Source organism: Brachyhypopomus gauderio, unplaced genomic scaffold, assembly GCF_052324685.1.
Source record: "Brachyhypopomus gauderio isolate BG-103 unplaced genomic scaffold, BGAUD_0.2 sc70, whole genome shotgun sequence".
In the NCBI taxonomy this organism is placed as follows: Eukaryota; Metazoa; Chordata; class Actinopteri; order Gymnotiformes; family Hypopomidae; genus Brachyhypopomus; species Brachyhypopomus gauderio.
This window is the reverse complement of record NW_027506891.1, coordinates 891465-909228: the sequence shown is the minus strand read 5'-3', so window position 1 is coordinate 909228 and position 17764 is coordinate 891465. Positions and strand designations below refer to the sequence as shown.

Sequence of the window (17764 nt, the reverse complement as noted above, 5' to 3'; positions counted from 1 at the left end):
CCCTACTCAACACGCACTCCTAACACAGCGGTAGTCAACCCCCCACTCAACACGCACTCCTAACACAGCGGTAGTCAACCCCCCACTCAACACGCACTCCTAACACAGCGGTAGTCAACCCCCTACTCAACACGCACTCCTAACACAGCGGTAGTCAACCCCTACTCAACACGCACTCCTAACACAGCGGTAGTCAACGCCCTACTCAACGCGCACTCCTAACACAGCGGTAGTCAACGCCCTACTCAACACGCACTCCTAACACAGCGGTAGTCAACCCCCCACTCAACACGCACTCCTAACACAGCGGTAGTCAACCCCCCACTCAACACGCACTCCTAACACAGCGGTAGTCAACCCCCCACTCAACACGCACTCCTAACACAGCTGTAGTCAACCCCCCACTCAACACGCACTCCTAACACAGCTGTAGTCAACCCCCCACTCAACACGCTCTCTTAACACAGCTGTAGTCAACCCGCTACTCAACACGCACTCCTAACACAGCGGTAGTCAACCCCCCACTCAACACGCACTCCTAACAGCGATATTCAACCCCCTACTCAACACCCACTCCTAACACAGCGGTAGTCAACCCCCTACTCAACACGCTCTCCTAACACAGCGGTAGTCAAGCCCCTACTCAACACGCACTCCTAATACAGCGGTAGTCAATAGGGCTGTCCACGACCAAGGATTTTTTTGGTCGACCAATGGTCGTCATTTACTCCGACTAATCGACCAATCGACCCCCCCCCCCCCCCCCCCCCTCCAAAAATAATTTCCCTATCTATGCGCATTTACCACTAACGCCAGGAGTAACCTTGTGTGACTAACAATGTTTCCTGGTTCATATAAACACTAGTTCGGTTATCTGCTCAGTTCTTCTCACAGTCGAAGAGTTCACGGCATAGTCGTGTACAAGAGCGACCCTTTTCCCGTGGGGATTCTAAACTTTGCCATTATTTCGCGGAGTCGCTCTGCTATGTTAGCAGCTGTGTGGGTCACTCCCAAATCTTTAGTTCCTAGCACGAATGAATGCAGTCGGCAGTTATCAGAAATAAAATGCGCTGTGACCGTCATACGTTCCATCTGGTTAGTCCATATATCCGTTGTGAAGCTGAGTGCTTTACAGTTTTCGATCTTGCCCTGAAGTGTTTGTTTTGTTTTGCTGTATTTGCTCTTAACCGTGTGCATCACTGTTTCACGTCTAACCAGGCTATATCCGGGCTCGAGGCATTCAATTAGATTTTTAAATCCCTCACCACTGCCGATAATCACAGGTCGCATGTCCAGCGCTGTCCTTGTCAAACAAATCACCAACGGTAAATTCGTGTCACGTCTTCCTTTGTCACGCCGTTGAAATTAAAAGCCCTTTGACGAGACGCAGCTTTTTTTCCCTGCGACCAATCGACCAATGGAATTTGGTCGACTAGTAATTTTTTTGGTCGACCAACGATTAATCGATTATTTGCCGTCAGCCCTAGTAGTCAACCCCCTACTCAACACGCACTCCTAATACAGCGGTAGTCAACCCCCCACTCAACACGCACTCCTAACACAGCGGTAGTCAACCCCCCACTCAACACGCACTCCTAACACAGCGGTAGTCAACCCCCCACTCAACACGCACTCCTAACACAGCGGTAGTCAACCCCCTACTCAACACGCACTCCTAACACAGCTGTAGTCAACCCCCTACTCAACACGCACTCCTAACACAGCTGTGGTCAACCCCCTACTCAACACGCACTCCTAACACAGCTGTGGTCAACCCCCTACTCAACACACACTCCTAACACAGTGGTAATTAACCCCACTACTCAACACAATGGTTGATCACTACTATAGTGATACTACTACACATTTCACAGTCCTGACACCAAACGGCAGGAATTTCATGACCTTCCATTAGAAGCATACAGCAGCAGGGACAGACTCACCTGCTTCATTTTCAGACTCCGAGTCTTCCTCATCCTCTTCCTCACTGGAGCAGCTGGACTCGTCTTTCTTTCCCTCCTCTTCCTCATCCACCTTCTCTCGTTCCAGAGTGTCGATGTGTGGAGCGTTTTTCTCAGTCTCAAGTAGAAGTGTTTCACTAAAGCAGGCGCACATGCCACCAGTTAAACGCTGTGCTCTGAACTCACATCTGGCTTGACCGCCTTGTATCACAACGTGTTAAACACGATGTTCGTCATTTATGTGAAGATGGTTCCCACAGAATTTAATTATTTACCTCTTCACTTTCACAGAATGATTGTTGTCCCCAGTAGTCGTAGTTTCTATCAATGGAGACTTTTTAACGTCTTTCTTTTCATTCAGAAGCTGAAAGAACACCACAGGTATCGAGGAATTACAACGTTCAACGCCACAGTCCCTTTGGGACGGACGTGGAGAATGAAGTAAAATTCAATTACAACACAATAACCATGAATCTCTGAAACATGCGCTTTACAGGACAACGTGAAATAAATAAATTAAATAAATCACATTTAATGTATATATTTCAGGGGTTGGCGTCTCATTCAACGAGGTAAAAATACCAGAAATACCAGATTCTGCTTCTTTTGCAGTTCTTCTAAATAACCAAGGACATCTTCATCAGCTACATCAAATGCTGTTTGGCCCTACACACACACACACGCACATCAAAAATACGTCCACATATAATAAATATATCAATGCAAAGGAGTGAAGGAATGAATAAATGTGTATCTGCAGGTTTGGTATTTCGCTCACACTACACAGTGAAGGTGGGTGTGAGGGGGGACCGTACCACTTTATTAACCATGTCCATGTCACACACGTGCTCCACCAGGATCCTACAGGACTCCTCTTTCCCCCAGTGAGCAGCAGCATGGAGGGGCGTCCAGCCATCGTAGTCTTTAATATTTACATCATACCCTGCCTGGATTAAAAGCCTGAAAACAGCCAGAGCCACAGAAGAGCAGTGATGAGGTTCATCTGGGGGGGTCTTGGTTTCTCTGATGCCATCTGGACCTAGCTGAGAGTAAGAACAAGAACGCTACACTCTACCTGTGGCAGCTCTGGCTATAAACCACACATGCTAAGCAAACCACCTTAGCTCCAAACTACAGCTGCACAATATATTGTTGGGTTAGAATCTAAATAATGCCATTTACAAAACCGATAGATTTTGATGATGAGCATTTTGATGATGTGTTGGTGTGTGTGTGTGTGTGTGTGTGTGTGTGTGTGTGTGTATGTTGGATAATACGCCTACAATCTGGTGCCTGCAATTTCTGCTATAGCCCTTATGAATGAGAGAATAGTGGCAGGTTTTGCTGTGAGCGAGGAAGTGCATGAAGGATGAAGGATCAGTCATATTTGCCTGCAGTGTTTCTGGAGGAATCCACCTACGCTACACCGGGTGAGGCAGGCAGCTTCCATATGCCACTGCTCCACTGTGGACCACGGTCTTGGTACGGAGTACGGACATCATTTACATTCCCCCAAACCAATGAGAAAATGCACGGCACACAGAAGCCCAAAGTTCCACTTTGCAAGGTACCAAGACGACGGTGTTCTCCCACCCAACCAGCCCAGCCGCCTCAGGCCCACTACCTCCGCCGACTCACTTTAAAACCTCCGTGTAACCCTTGGCAGCGGCCACGTGCATGGCGGTGCCTCCGGACTTGGTGTGCCGGACGTCACAGATCTGACCGCTGTTGAGCCACTGGCGCGCGTCCCTCAGCATTATACGCTCCTCCTCCTTCCTGGCCGCCTCGATGTCCACGCCTGCAGAATGAGCGAGGGATGGGGTAGAGAGGGAGGGATGGGGTAGAGAGGGAGGGATGGGGAGAGACAGTCTGCTCATCAGGCACTTGCTGGAGACACCAGGCGTCTGAGCTACAGAGCTGCAGCCCTGTCCCTGGGAGCAAGACGCTTCCTTTTCCAGGAGGCAAACTCCTGTAGGTGCTCATCACTGCTACATCAGCCAAAAATGGCCAGAATAGGATGGTGTCTGTACCTTACACCTCCTCATGCACGATCAGTATTACACATCCAGTGGAATACTCCAAACATAGTGCTGTTTAGAGGAGTCATCAGTGGTGATGGGAACTCTTAGCATTACGTCTGCATTTGCTCCAAGCGGAGTGTGGCTTCCTTTCACTGGCAGTCAGATTAGCATCTCTGGGAGAAGTATTCTTGTAAATATTTAAGATGAACTTTAGCACAGACGCAGTTACACAAGGCCCACGCCCACAGAGCATAGTCAGGCATAGGAAAACTCTTATTAGCAGTAAGAACACAGATAAGAGCCAATTTTTACAAAAATCACTGATCACAAAGGACACTAACTGATTGATACTAATGGACTTGCAGTCCACTGCAACAGACAATCTACTCTAAAACAGAACATCTCATTGTCTGGTGAGGGGGGCAAAATCCTTCAGCCAGTGGATGCTGAAAACGGAGCATCGCATAGCACACCAATTACTGGCTGACTCACCATCACATAGCACACCAATTACTGGCTGACTCACCATCACATAGCACACCAATTACTGGCTGACTCACCATCACATAGCACACCAATTACTGGCTGACTCACGATCGCAGAGCCAGCAGAGCAACAGCCTGCTGGACACCACATATAACTGGAAACTACATCATTTTTACCCTGTGGTTGGCATGGTAACCTCAACATAGTTAGTGCCTGCTGCTCTTCACTGCTAAAGGATCACTTGCTAAAGCACTTGCACCCATCACACGAAGTACAAGAGTAAAGCAGCAATGTTCACGTCTCACCACACGGCCCCTACAGTGGAGAGCAACACGGTTGCTATCCCCATATTGCATTTCCTCTGCATCTGCTGTTCTCTCTGAGATCTTCTTGAACAGAGCTCATGGCGCATAACTGACGTGCTAAGACCACAGCACCATCGCTGGAAGCTAGGTGTGAAGATTGGCATGGGAGTAGTGGACCAGCTTCTGCTCCCCAAACAAACCATGTCTATCGGACCCCCTCGTAAACCACCGCAGCTGCCGCTGATCCCTCTCCTCCGGGGGCGTCGGCTAAGCCGCAGCACTTACACCACACGCTTTTTGGGCGGCGCGCTAAAAGGGCACAACAGTGTGATGAGAACTGTAATTATGACACAAATCACGCCCCATATTAGACCCTCTGGAGTGGGAGAAGGAGCAGGAATGGTTACAGCCCACCGAATAAGCCAAGGCCTCCAGCTTCAGGGCTCCCACATTATCTGCATACTGAGACAAGGATTACATTTCCACTGCGCTTAGCTGGCCGGCAGCGTGCGGGACACGACACCTGACTGGAGTGGGGAACACTGACAGAAGGGAAGAGTGTTGAATATGGGGGAGTGGCTGCTTCAAAACACCAACACACTCACAGGTCAGATATCACATGCAACACGACGGCTGGATGTGTTCGGATTTACAATTTAGGCATCAGATAATTCAATGATTCAAGTGAATCACTGAATGAATAACTCAACAGGTTACATCCATGAAAATACTTATTTATAGCAAATTGGACTCTAATCTCTTTACAGAAATTCACCTAATTACATCTGAATATTCATTCACCACTTCCTTTGAAATAGTGACTGAATTCCCCCTCCAGAAGAAATCTGTGTGATGCACTGCCTAAGATATCAGTATCATCACCAGTGTTACGAATAACGCTGTTAAAAAGTAACGGCGTCATTTTGTCAGTAACGGGATAATATAATTAATTACTTTTCCTGTCGTTACAACGCCGTTGACGTTACTGGTCATTAAAAGCGGTGCGTTACTATATATTGATATACTAACAGTAATGCGAGCGGACCGCTGCCCAGACTAGTGAGAAGTAACAGATCTCGATAGGTCACAGTTCTCGGCGTACACCTATTTAACTTAACTTAACAAGTCAGTAAGCGATTGGCTAAGGCAGCATTATGGTAGCCAATCAGAGCCAGTGTTTTTACATGCGCGCCAAAGCACACCAGTGACACGACAAACGGAGAAGAGGCAGAAATGGCGAGTCAGGAGCAAGCCGAAGAAAAATGATCATTTTCAAGGTGGTGATATAAACATTATTTAAGAAAATACTTGAAGTTCCTGAATGTCTACCAGACTGGGTATTTGATTTATTTAATTAAGGATAGAGGTTTTATTGTTACGTTTACTTCTGTTGTGAACAAACCAGTTGTCTCAGGTTGACAGAATTTAATTAAACTTGATAGATGTAAATGCACTATATTATATACTTATATATATATATATATATATATATATATATATATATATATATATATATATATATATATATATATATATATATATATATATATATATTAGGCCTGTGTTGAAAAAAATCGATTTTCCGATTCAGAATCGATTCGCATATGATGATCTGATAATCGATTCGTACGTCCAAAGATCGATTTTTTAGTTAACTTTTACCCCCGCCTCGTCACTGAATTCGCGCAGGCGCGCTCGGTCTAACTAACTGTAAAACAACATGGCGTCGGACAGTGACGGTAACGACGATAGTCAAATCGGCAATCTAAAAACAGAAGGACAGTTTATCCAGTGTCAGTGACTATTTACAATTAGTCCGTGTCACTGACCGTTTACCCAGTGTTTTTACAGTTTAAAAAAGTTAAAAATGCTCTTGTAACGTTGGGCGCAAGGCGATGGACGAGACAGAATCCTTTGCACTTTCCAAATCGTTACGTTTATTACATTTACCGAAACGCAGACAGCGCACATAAAACACGTTTACATAGAACATGTGTGACTCAAACAACGACGAGCACAGGACGCTGCGCGAGCGCACATTAAATAGACAAACCACATCAACCCCACGTGATGACGAGACAAGCCACAGGTGAGGGATTATCACAAGACGCACCCGCAGAGATCCACAGACGCAGACAACGTTAACACACGCCCAACAGGGAGGGGTCGGGACCGTAACGTGACAGTTCTGTTCTTATAATCTCACTTTAAAGAAAAATACACGTTTACATTTTATACTTTCAGTTTATTAAGTGTGAGCACTTTAAAAATAAAAATGCATTTGGTAGCAACAGCTTTTGGGTGACTTCTTAATTATTTCAATCATAATAATAATGCACTGGTTAGTGTCCCAGTAGGAGTCCACTGTTGCAGATATAGACACCTCAAAGATGCCCTCTGTTTATTGTCCTGGATTACCTTTCTTGAAGGTAAATTTATGATGACCCTTTTCATCAGTCTTCCAGCCATCAGTAACTACCAACTATCAGTAACTATTTGCTGATTAATATTGACATAATACTAGTTTTAACATGTTGCTTCTGTACATAGTCAGGAAACAGCTCAAATACATTTTTAATAACACTAAACCCTGAATTGGATTGAATCGGATCGAATCGATTAAATCGGATTAAATCGATTCTTAATCTTCAGAATCGGAATCGGATCGATTCTTGGAATTTGAATCAATTCCCAGCCCTAATATATATATATATATATATATATATATATATATGCGCACAGTTTTCTTTTTTTTAGATTTGGGATTTTAAAGGATTTTATGCTGCACTGGTCTGTTGATGTGCAATAAATATCAAAAGTTTAACACATTTCTGATCTACTCATTTCAACTGACTGGAAACTGCTTTTTCAAAAAATCCTTATTCATTGGCATATCACTATTTGTAATGCAAATAGTTTCTTTCCTTCAGGTAATAACAAAAACACACTTCAGAGTAAAGGTTAAAATGTCACACAGACAACTTTACTGACATTCAGATGTAGATTCATGTAGCTGTATGTGAGAAATTGCTCAAAAATAAAGTCAGTGTGTGTGTGTGTGTGTGTGTGTGTGTGTGTGTGTCCCAGCATGACATTAGTCAGTGCTTGTGTCCCAGTGTGTCCCCAATCATAGTGAGTAGTCTTAATAGACAGTGTTTCACCTCATAGTGTGAGTGCTCCTGATACACAGGCTGTCCAAATTCTTAAGATGTCTTAAATATGTAGCCTACTGAGATGTCCTAAACTGGCCAAATTTTAAGTGCGCATCAAATGGGATTCTCAGCTACTAAGTCAATCCCATGATTCAACGTGATGCAAATGGCAAACTCATTTTCAAATGTGCTCTGCTGTTCCTAGAAATATTCAAAAATATATTTCTTAATATAAAAAGCATAGCAATCATAGCATAAAGAAGTAAATTGTGCCAAAAACGGTAAGAGGAGAATCCATTGTGCTGAAATGCCTAGGCAATGCTAGAATCCGAGGTAAATAAATACTGGTCATTTACATTGGGTGTGAACAAGCAATCGATATACCGCCCAGTCCTAATGGCAAGTAAAGCTCACAGTCAACATACATGACACACGTGACTCAAAACTGGAGCAGAGATCACTGCAGGGCTTCAGAGGAGCTGAGTGGAGAGACAGGCTGGGGTGGTGCTAGCTAACCTTTACTTAGCTAAAGTACCATGGGGTGTGACCCATATGAGTCAGGCTGGGGCAGAATAGATCACAAGGTTACTACTAGCATGTGGGCGAAGTCGGCATGTTGGTGTCTCCGTCCCTGCCGTGTCACAGCAGAGAGTCTATGCCACCTGCTGCGTCTGGGTCGTGGAGGGCAGGGTGGCCCGGCGGTGACCCGGGCCCCAGAGCCACGGTGCCGGCCGTCCCTCCCACTACCACCGCTTCATTCCAGGATGGCCAAAAATAGAGGGGAAGAAAATCTTTCTAGCTACTTCAAGATCATCAAAAAGGGGCCAAGTAAGTGGATCACATTTCTCCATTACGCAAGTTTCGCGCATGATCTGTCGCTGCCAGGAGATTTAATAAATGCTTCGTGACTTTGCACAAGCGTGAGTTAAGTGGACATGATGTATGACCCCAATGAGCTGGATTACAGAGCATGTGAGTGAGAACGGGTGTTTCTCCGACCAGAACTCGCAGCCTGATATGACTGGGACGGAGCCCACAGACGCTCAGAAAGGTTGTTCATTTTCTATGGGCCAATCACTGTCTGGGTCTAACCTGACAAACACGTGACTCACCTTAAACCCCACATACCTCCACACACACTCCCACCTCGTGGCAACTTAATCCAGTTTAGTCTTAGGTCATCAGTCATCCACAGTTTTCCCTGGTCCAACATACCTATATTCTCCAGACAATTAACTCAAGTGTGTAGCGAACAGGGGAAACGGTAAGACAGCCGATGAAGAGGATGGGGGATTGAGACCAGGAGGAACCGTCAGCGTAATCTCTACCACAAAGCTGGGGGAGCAATAATGTCTGCTGGATATTACCAGCAATGCAAGATGACCCAAAAAAAAAATCAAGTGGGAAAAGGTAATAGAATTTAGGAAAGAGCTACCACAATATTTTAAAATTAAATGATAACCATACAGTTGGTGTAACGGGTAAGACATTAACAGGCGTGTGTGTGTGTGTGTGTGTGTGTGTGTGTGTGTGTGTGTGTGTCTGTCTGTTCGGGTACCTTGCCGGTTGATTTCGTTTTGGAGAAGCTCCTCCATTGCCTCCTCCTCCGCGATGTCCAGTGGCGTCTCTCCCTCGCTGTTCACCACCCCAACGCTCGCACCCTGGCTGATCAGGTACCTGAACACGTGCCACAACACAGATCATCTTAGCTCCACTCCAGTCCGCATGGCAGCAGTTGCTACAGCAGCACAGGAGTGTTTGAGGAGTTAATGTTCTGATTAATCTTCATCATCATCACTACCCACGTTTGATTCTCAAGCATCACAAATCACATTTTCACATTCTACGTAATATCTTTATTACATAAAAGATAACAGTTGAAACCTTCCAATGTGACTTCAGCACAGCCTTTAATGGTCATAAGATACAGGTAAGAAACCCAAAGAATGACTGATCACAGATCTAATCTCTCGGTCTGAAGCAGCACTGCTTACTGTGATGTAGAACACCCAGCAAAGGTCAGTGAGGCAGCTATACTGTAATGCCTAAAGATGGAAGAGCATCCTTAAAAGTGCACAGTGCAAATGGAGGCCTGAACCCTTCAGAGCAGCACAAACATGTTTCAGCAGACACGCATCTTCCTTACTCTCCTGACAAAGACCACGGCGCTCCACACCGACCATCACGGCGCTCCACACCGACCATCACGGCGCCCCACACCGACCATCACGGCGCCCCACACCGACCATCACGGCGCCCCACACCGACCATCACGGCGGTCTCAGGCCTAACCTTGGAGGTACCAGTTAAGACACTTAACACTGTGCTCGTTACAGTTGAAGACGTGACCATGTGTCTCAATGCTCTAGTGGTCAGGATCATCTGCAAGAGTTAGACGAGACTTTTCCCACCATCATCTCACCCTGTCCTGTACCCAGAGCTCACGTCTGAGCCTTGTGAATGTAGTAGTGCTCACAGAACCGCTGCTGCGATTAGGCTTGCAATGACAAACTCATCCAGAAACGCATCCTTTCTTCATTAGGCTGACAAACCACATAAGATCTGCCATCTCCCAAAACCCCACTTGTTTCCTCTGAACGACGATTAGCTAAAAGAGACTTTTGCCAGAACTGTTCTGGGGTCAGTTTTGAACATGTGGTGGATTGCAGTCTCTGGATTGCATTGCCGTTGTGCTGGCGTCACGTCAGCGGACACTGGAGGACCCACGATGCAGCCGTCTTTTAGAGTTACTCTCCCCAGAACCCCAGAGCCACACTGAAGACACAACTCAGACAGCATGAACAATGCAAGTACAAATGTTTTCACTACTGAGCAAAGAAATACTGGGATATTTCTAGTGGCCCCCACTACTACTTTTAAAGTTAAGTAATGGATAAAAAATGTAAATCTCAGCACAAATATCTGATGCCCACTGAATAAACATCTCTGTAGTGGGACATGAACGGCTCAGCAGGTAAACGGAGGCTTACAGAAGTGTGTTGTTCTCTTAACCAGTCTGTTTTCAAGAGCTTTAAGCTGTTCTTTTAACTATTGGGGAACTGTACATGAATTAAAGCACACGCACATGCACGCACGCTCCACAAATCAGGCCAGTACTCCCATTATCCAGGACAGGGTACACAAGAGAAGCTGTTTGGTTCCACTCGGTCCCATTTAAATGTCCTCTGATAACATCTTACCACAGTGTCCCTCTTCACTGACTCAGAACACAACACAACATTTAATATCAATGACATCAAAACTAGCACACGATGACATCACTGTGCTCATTCAACACTTCAACCATCTTCAGCAGCATCTCCCAAAACTGTTGGTCCTACAGGGACAACATCCTTTAAAGAAGACTAAAGCCCTGTGCGTTTATCTGGAGAGGGCGCCGAGGTCCTGACCCCAATTTGACCCCTGGAGCGAACCCAGGTTGCCACACCTAGCTAAAAGAGGAGCATTACCAGAGAGATTACTCCTCTCTGTCACAGCGGATCCAGTTCCCCAAAGTGGCTAGTTCAGTTACAGCCCTAATCTGCACACGCCCCAGTGGGCCGAGCGCAGGGTGTGGGCAGCGTGTGGAGCTCAGCCTGGCGGCGGGCGCCAGATCCGTACGTACTCAGCGATGTCCATGTATCCACAGGAGGCGGCGGCGTGAAGGGGGATCCAGCCCTCGTTGTCGGGCTGGTTGATGCAGGCGCCATGTTCCACCAGGAAGGTCACCATGTCCACGTTGTCGTCGATGCAGGCCTGAAAGAGAGGAGAGAAAGGGCTCCGCATGAATATGATGCCTGACCCGCCGCTGGTGCGGGGAGCCTGGCTGGGCCCGGCGGGGGCGGAGCTGGGCCCCTCTGTGCGGCCAACACTTCACTCCCCACCATACCTCCAGGTTCCGCCCCAGCACTGGCAGACACACAGGGTTTCCACAGAGCAGACAGACATAGCAAGGATGTCTGGAATAACACAAAGGGGGGAAAACTGTGTGTGTGTGTGTGTGTGTGTGTGTGTGAAGGTTAGATGCACTCCTTTGTAATGACATCACAATATTGAGATAAGTCAACTTTGGTAATTAGAGCTCTAGGGATGCCAAACTCAGCGTGCAGAGGCATCAGCACCAGGATCTCCAACACACCCAACATGAAACACAAGGGCCTGGTCTCACCAGAGGACAGCAATCAGTAACACTGGACTAGGACTACAAGAGCAGGAATACTCCCAAGATTATTCCCTCCTGTCTTGGCCCTGGGGGTCAGATGTAGTGAGAATATCACTGCAGAAGTGCTGGGCTGGTACAGATCTGAGGAATACAGCCATAATAAAAGTCTAGTTGAGTAAATGTACACAGAAGAAGCTGCAGCTGAACAGATACAGCTGGTCTTGAAAGGTTATAGTGGTTATAGTGTAGACACACAGCCACACACACATACGAATAATGGTTAATGATATCTTAAAACGAAGAGAGCCTTGGGCTGTGTGATATGACCAAATAATTCAATGTGCCTAAAAGAAATGGCGATACACGTTTCGATATTATGAAAACCATAACAAAATATAATGTCAAACTGTGTTTATTTGTATCAGCAAAATACGCTACATTATCTAACGATTTGTATGCCATATGTAAAATATACTGCACACTGTGCAGACATGTTGTAACCATGTACATCTCCAAATATGAAAAAAATGTAGGCTATACCCAAGTAAAAGACAAATAACTGAAATAAATAACAAAAGTTAAGAGTTCACTTTAAAGAAAGCTGTGTGTGTTGTCTATTCTTTAGTGCAGGTTGAGGACAGGAACACAAACGTATCAGTGTCTGGTTTCAGAGATGCCCTGTGACTAGTTGCAACAGTATGAGATTTTCACGGTATGAAAACAGTCTCAGAAAATACCGCGGCATCACTGTTATCACGGTATCACAATTTGTTACATATATTAGTAAAAGATACACTGACCCTTAAAGAAAGTATTTTTTTTTTGTTCAATTAACTATTTATTGTAGAAACCTGGAACGATTGCATACAAAATGTCTTCTTTAAAAAAAATAAGCTGTACACGTGTTTATATAAATACTGCAAAATTAGAGAAACCTAAATCATGGATTTCAGTACAATTATTTAAGTTCAAATTATTTAATATCTGATAAACTGAGCCTGGGTTGTAAATGTCCGTTTTACTGCCAAGTTGGAATATAACCAGATACTGCAGAAAGAGAGGATTTATTTCTGACATGATCCTCACAATAGAGATTTCTATTTTAAGGCTTTCACACTTGCCACGTCACATGCTTTGCAGTTGTCTGAAACGATATGTGGTAGTATAAAGAAACAAGGAACATTTACCTGACGAATGTTAATGTTGCTCTGTGTTTCAGGTTTGAAAAGTGCTGGAATTTAGGCTAAAGTACTTGAAAATGCTTGAAATTGTAACTTTGTTTCACAACAAATAGCTGTCTGACTGAACAGTTATCTTGTATTACGTTAACAAACACGAGCCTCTTGTAATTCCAGGACAAAACATGAGAGAACGTGAAGACGTTAAGATTGGGCGTTTTGAAAATAAACCACCATTAAATAATGTGATAAGTTAAATATTTATACATATACTCGAAATAATTCACTTTAAGTTTAACGTGCTGGGAAATATTGAAATGGACCAAGAAAGTGACGTACAAGTGCTTTAATTCCACCTTGTTTAGGTGTATGAACCCTGCAAACATGACTTTGTTTATTGCGCTGAAGCGCAGCGCACGCAAAGTTACAAAATTCGAGAGGTGCATGACCTCGTGAATCGACAGCGCGCGAGACCCTCCATTACGTCATTTTCGTTGCGCGGACCATCGCGCCGCTCGCGTCGCGTCAAGTATAAACCAGGCTGTAGCGCCCTTCGTTGAAATGTTCCGAAAGCACCGCTTGCAAACTGGCTTGTTCATGTCCTTCGGTTTTCCATCTGTATCTGCTTCGAATCCAAAGTATTTCCACACAGCACTTCTGCCGCTTCCATATTTTATCCATATTTTATTCCATATAATAATTCCATATTTCGCTTCATGCGTGTAGTTTTTCAACAAGCTGAGGACAGTCCGCAATATTGCTTGTATTAGCAGCCATCCTACACGTTTTCTTCTTATTCTGCAGAGAGGAGGCAAGCGCTGCACTGCTGTACGCACACACTGCCCCCGTGTGGCACTCTTTGGAAATACTGCTCTTAAAAAAAAAAAAAAAAAAAAAAAACGCACTTAGTCCTATAGCACGATACTAAGCAAATTGGGTATTGTACCGTTTTAAATGACGAAGTATCGCGATACTACTTTAGTATCAATATACCGTTCAACACTAGTTCAGCCATTAGCAAAGACTGAGTGCTTCTGCTGATCTTCAGGTAAAACACTTCATTCAAAGTCAAAAAAATGCATTTCAAAACCATTAATTAGATGCAACATTTCATTGTCCGCTCACATAGAAAATGTTTCTGCATTTACAAGGTCCTGCAGTTGATGACATCAGCAAACACACAAGCACAATATATACAACACAAATACAAAATAAAATAAGCCAGCAACCACGCAGTAGCACCATCCATGTGTAATGTGTGTATATTTGGTAATAACGGCTTTAAGTTTGAGAAACAGTCGAGTTCACAACAACCTCAGCCTTGAATGTTTCTAGAATTCTGCTTGGAGGCAGACAGCTGATAATCCTTGAATGTTTTAAACAAGACCAGACCCCTTCAAACACCCCAGCCCATCCTGGTGGTAAGTGGACACCTTCCTGTGGTGACACCCCCTAACCGTCACATAAGCAGCAGCAGGGCGGCTGGCATCCCCCTGAACTCCCCCAGTAAGGCTGCACTTGTCTGATGCTTGGCCTGCGTAACTGGAGAGGCCCCAGCAAGCTTCCCAAACAGGAATGTCTCCCTGGCCTGGGGCGTTCACCCCATGTGAGGGGAGGATTACCCAGCTGAGAGAGACGGGGGGGATGACGACACACAACACATCAGACCACTGCTGCGATCGTCTGTGCTGCGAACGTCTGTGCTGCGAGACCCAATGTACAGCATCACAGACTACGCACACCATACAGTACAATATACAATACATTACATAAAAATATAGCAATTTCTATATTAAAAATAATGTATGTAAATCAGGAAACAGCAGTCAATGGTTACAATGCAGAATTACAATGGTCTTTTAAACTGTGGATTTGGCCTTTACAGAACACAGTGCACCAGTATCAACCTATAACCAGTATGCAGCAACAACCCATTTCACTCATACACACTTAAAATTGCAAAAAGCCCTGGAGAAAGTCTGGCAGGTAATTCTTAAAGCAATCCGCCACACGACAGGACAGTGCTGCCAGTCAAAACCTTCCGCTGGCTCCCGTCAGGCACTCTGGGAGAACTATAAGCAGACGTGTCTGCCCGGCCCACATCAGCTCTTCTCTGCCAGCGTGGGGGGTTGGGGGGGCCCTGCTGAGGTTCTTCGAGGTCTCACAGAACTCTTCCATGCTCCAGACAACATGGCAGTTAGCAATAAAGCACAGTGCACACTGACTGTGTGACTGCATTTTAAATAGAAAGACTTAAAGAGAAGGTAAGAAACCAGCCTCATTATGCAAATTTACTACAGCAGAAATACTAAAAAAGACTAAATAATAGTTAATTATAGAACTCAACCCCTATGTAAAATTTGAGATTCTAAATTATATTATCCAGCTTAGGGTTGCAGCGGTAACCGGTTTCACGGTATACCACGGTATTAAAATGCACGGTTATCATACCATGTGCGTTTGTTTATTACCGGTAAAAAGCAAGCCAGCGGAGAAACTGACCTGCGCATGCGCAACTCCGCACCGGTTCAGCTACTCAGAACACAGCGGTGAGAATGACAGAAAGTGCATCAGACTTAAATTTTTTAACAAAAAAAAAAAAAGCTAAAGTCGGCGGCGAAAATGACGTAATCGCGGTGGCTCCGCCCGTGCGCGAGGGTCTCACGCGCTGTCGATTCGCGAGGTCGTGCATCTCTCGAATTTTGTAACTTTGCGCGCGCCGCGCCTCAGCGCAATGAACAAAGTCATATTTGCAGGGTTCATACACCTTTACAAGGTGGAATTAAATCACTTGTACGTAACTTTAAAGGTCCATTTCAATATTTCCCAGCACCTTAAACTTAATAAAGTTAAATATTTATACATATACTCGAAATAATTCGCTTTTTCATCACATTATTTAATGGTTGTTTATTTTCAAAATGCCCAATCTTAACGTCTTCTCGTTCTCTCATGTTTCATCCTGGAATTACAAGAGGCTCGTATTTGTTAACGTAATACAAAAGAACTGTGCAGAGTCGCGCGCTACGGTCACAAGTGAAAGTATAAATCTAGCGTTTTATGGTCCTTGCTTTCACTGGATGTGAAAGACGCCATTAATTTACATGCGTTCATTTTCAAATTCTAACGTGTCTGTTTTTCATATGTTAAAACCAGACTTGGTGTGAAAGCCTTAAAATAGAAATCTCTATTGTGAGGGTCATGTCAGAAATAAATCCTCTCTTTCTGCAGTATCTGGTTATATTCCAACTTGGCAGTACAACGGACGTTTACAACAGTTGTTGATCAGACACTGAGTTTATCAGATATTAAATAATTTAAACTTAAACAATTGTACTGAAATCCATGATTTAGTTTTCTCTAATTTTGCAGTATTTATATAAACATGTTTACAGCTTATTTTTTTAAAGGAGACATTTTGTATACAATAGTTGCAGGTTTCTACAATAAATAGTTAATTGAACAAAAAAAACTTGTTGTAATTTCTTTAAGGGTCAGTGTATCTTTTAATAATATACAAACTAACTGTGATACCGTGATAACCGTGATACCGCGGTATTTTCTGAGACTGTCATCATACCGTGAAAATCTCATACCGTTGCAACCCTAATCCAGCTTGACAATCACACTTGATTAAGATTTTATGATGCTTCAGGAGCAATATTTTGCAACAAGTTAAAAATAAAGTCCAAGTATTTGAATAATGACAGTAGCCATATCTCCATTATACGCACGCACAAGCACTGGATACTCGCTTACATGAGCGGACTAAGAAGCAGCAGATTCCACATATGATGCGGTTAAAAAAGGATAAAATTGGACAAAAATCTACCCTCTCTACATACAAACCCCCCCTCTCCATATAACCCTCTCTCTTCCTGTCTCTGAAACAACCTTCACCCCCCCTCAGCTCAGCACCCGCCTGTTAAACCTCTTGGTCTCGAATGGGGTTGCTATGACAACCCAGTCAACAGAGGAGAGAAGAGAGGCCAGGCTCACGTTCAGGGCACACGACCGCTTGGCTGGAATCCGTGCCCAAATTTGGGCCGTTCACCGCGCAGCGGGACATGTGGACTGCATGGCCCTTTCAGCACTTATCAGGGTGCAGCTAGGACCCAGGGGAGCAGGAGTGGGGGGGTCCGACCCGCTGCCTGAGCCACGGCAAACACTCCAGAGACTGGTCCTCGCAGAGGGCACAGGGCCTTTCTTCAGCTAAGTCATGCTCAGATTTGCTAGCTAAAAGAGTTGCTACCTCTGACAGGCACTATGAATTTTGTGTGTCTAAGCAGTCATGGGTTTTTGTGGATTGGGGTGTGTGCAACTGAAAAACTGACAATGCTCTGAAGAAAGCGTTCGATGCACCAATACTGATGAAACCCAGTCGTACAGTATGACCTCAACTACGATTCCCTCAAGGTCATTAACACGACCCTGAACCTCATCATCCCCAACAGAGGTCTAGACAACCAGCTAATGAAGCAGCGTGAGCAGGGAGCAAG

The 17764-nt window shown here is 44.8% G+C and overlaps 1 protein-coding gene across 5 annotated transcripts in view; it reads right to left on the bottom strand.

Moving 5' to 3' along the window:
* The window catches only part of ppp1r12a (protein phosphatase 1, regulatory subunit 12A), a 73788-nt gene that overhangs the window by 29396 nt on the left and 26628 nt on the right, over positions 1–17764 (bottom strand). For all 5 annotated transcript variants that reach the window (XM_076989778.1, XM_076989776.1, XM_076989774.1 and 2 more), the window contains exons 2-8: positions 11551–11681; positions 9484–9602; positions 3600–3759; positions 2777–2921; positions 2553–2627; positions 2237–2325; positions 1944–2098 (exon numbers count right to left, since the gene is read on the bottom strand). In XM_076989778.1, the coding sequence (XP_076845893.1) occupies positions 1944–2098; positions 2237–2325; positions 2553–2627; positions 2777–2921; positions 3600–3759; positions 9484–9602; positions 11551–11681 (874 nt within the window). The remainder of the gene's footprint in view (positions 1–1943; positions 2099–2236; positions 2326–2552; positions 2628–2776; positions 2922–3599; positions 3760–9483; positions 9603–11550; positions 11682–17764) is intronic.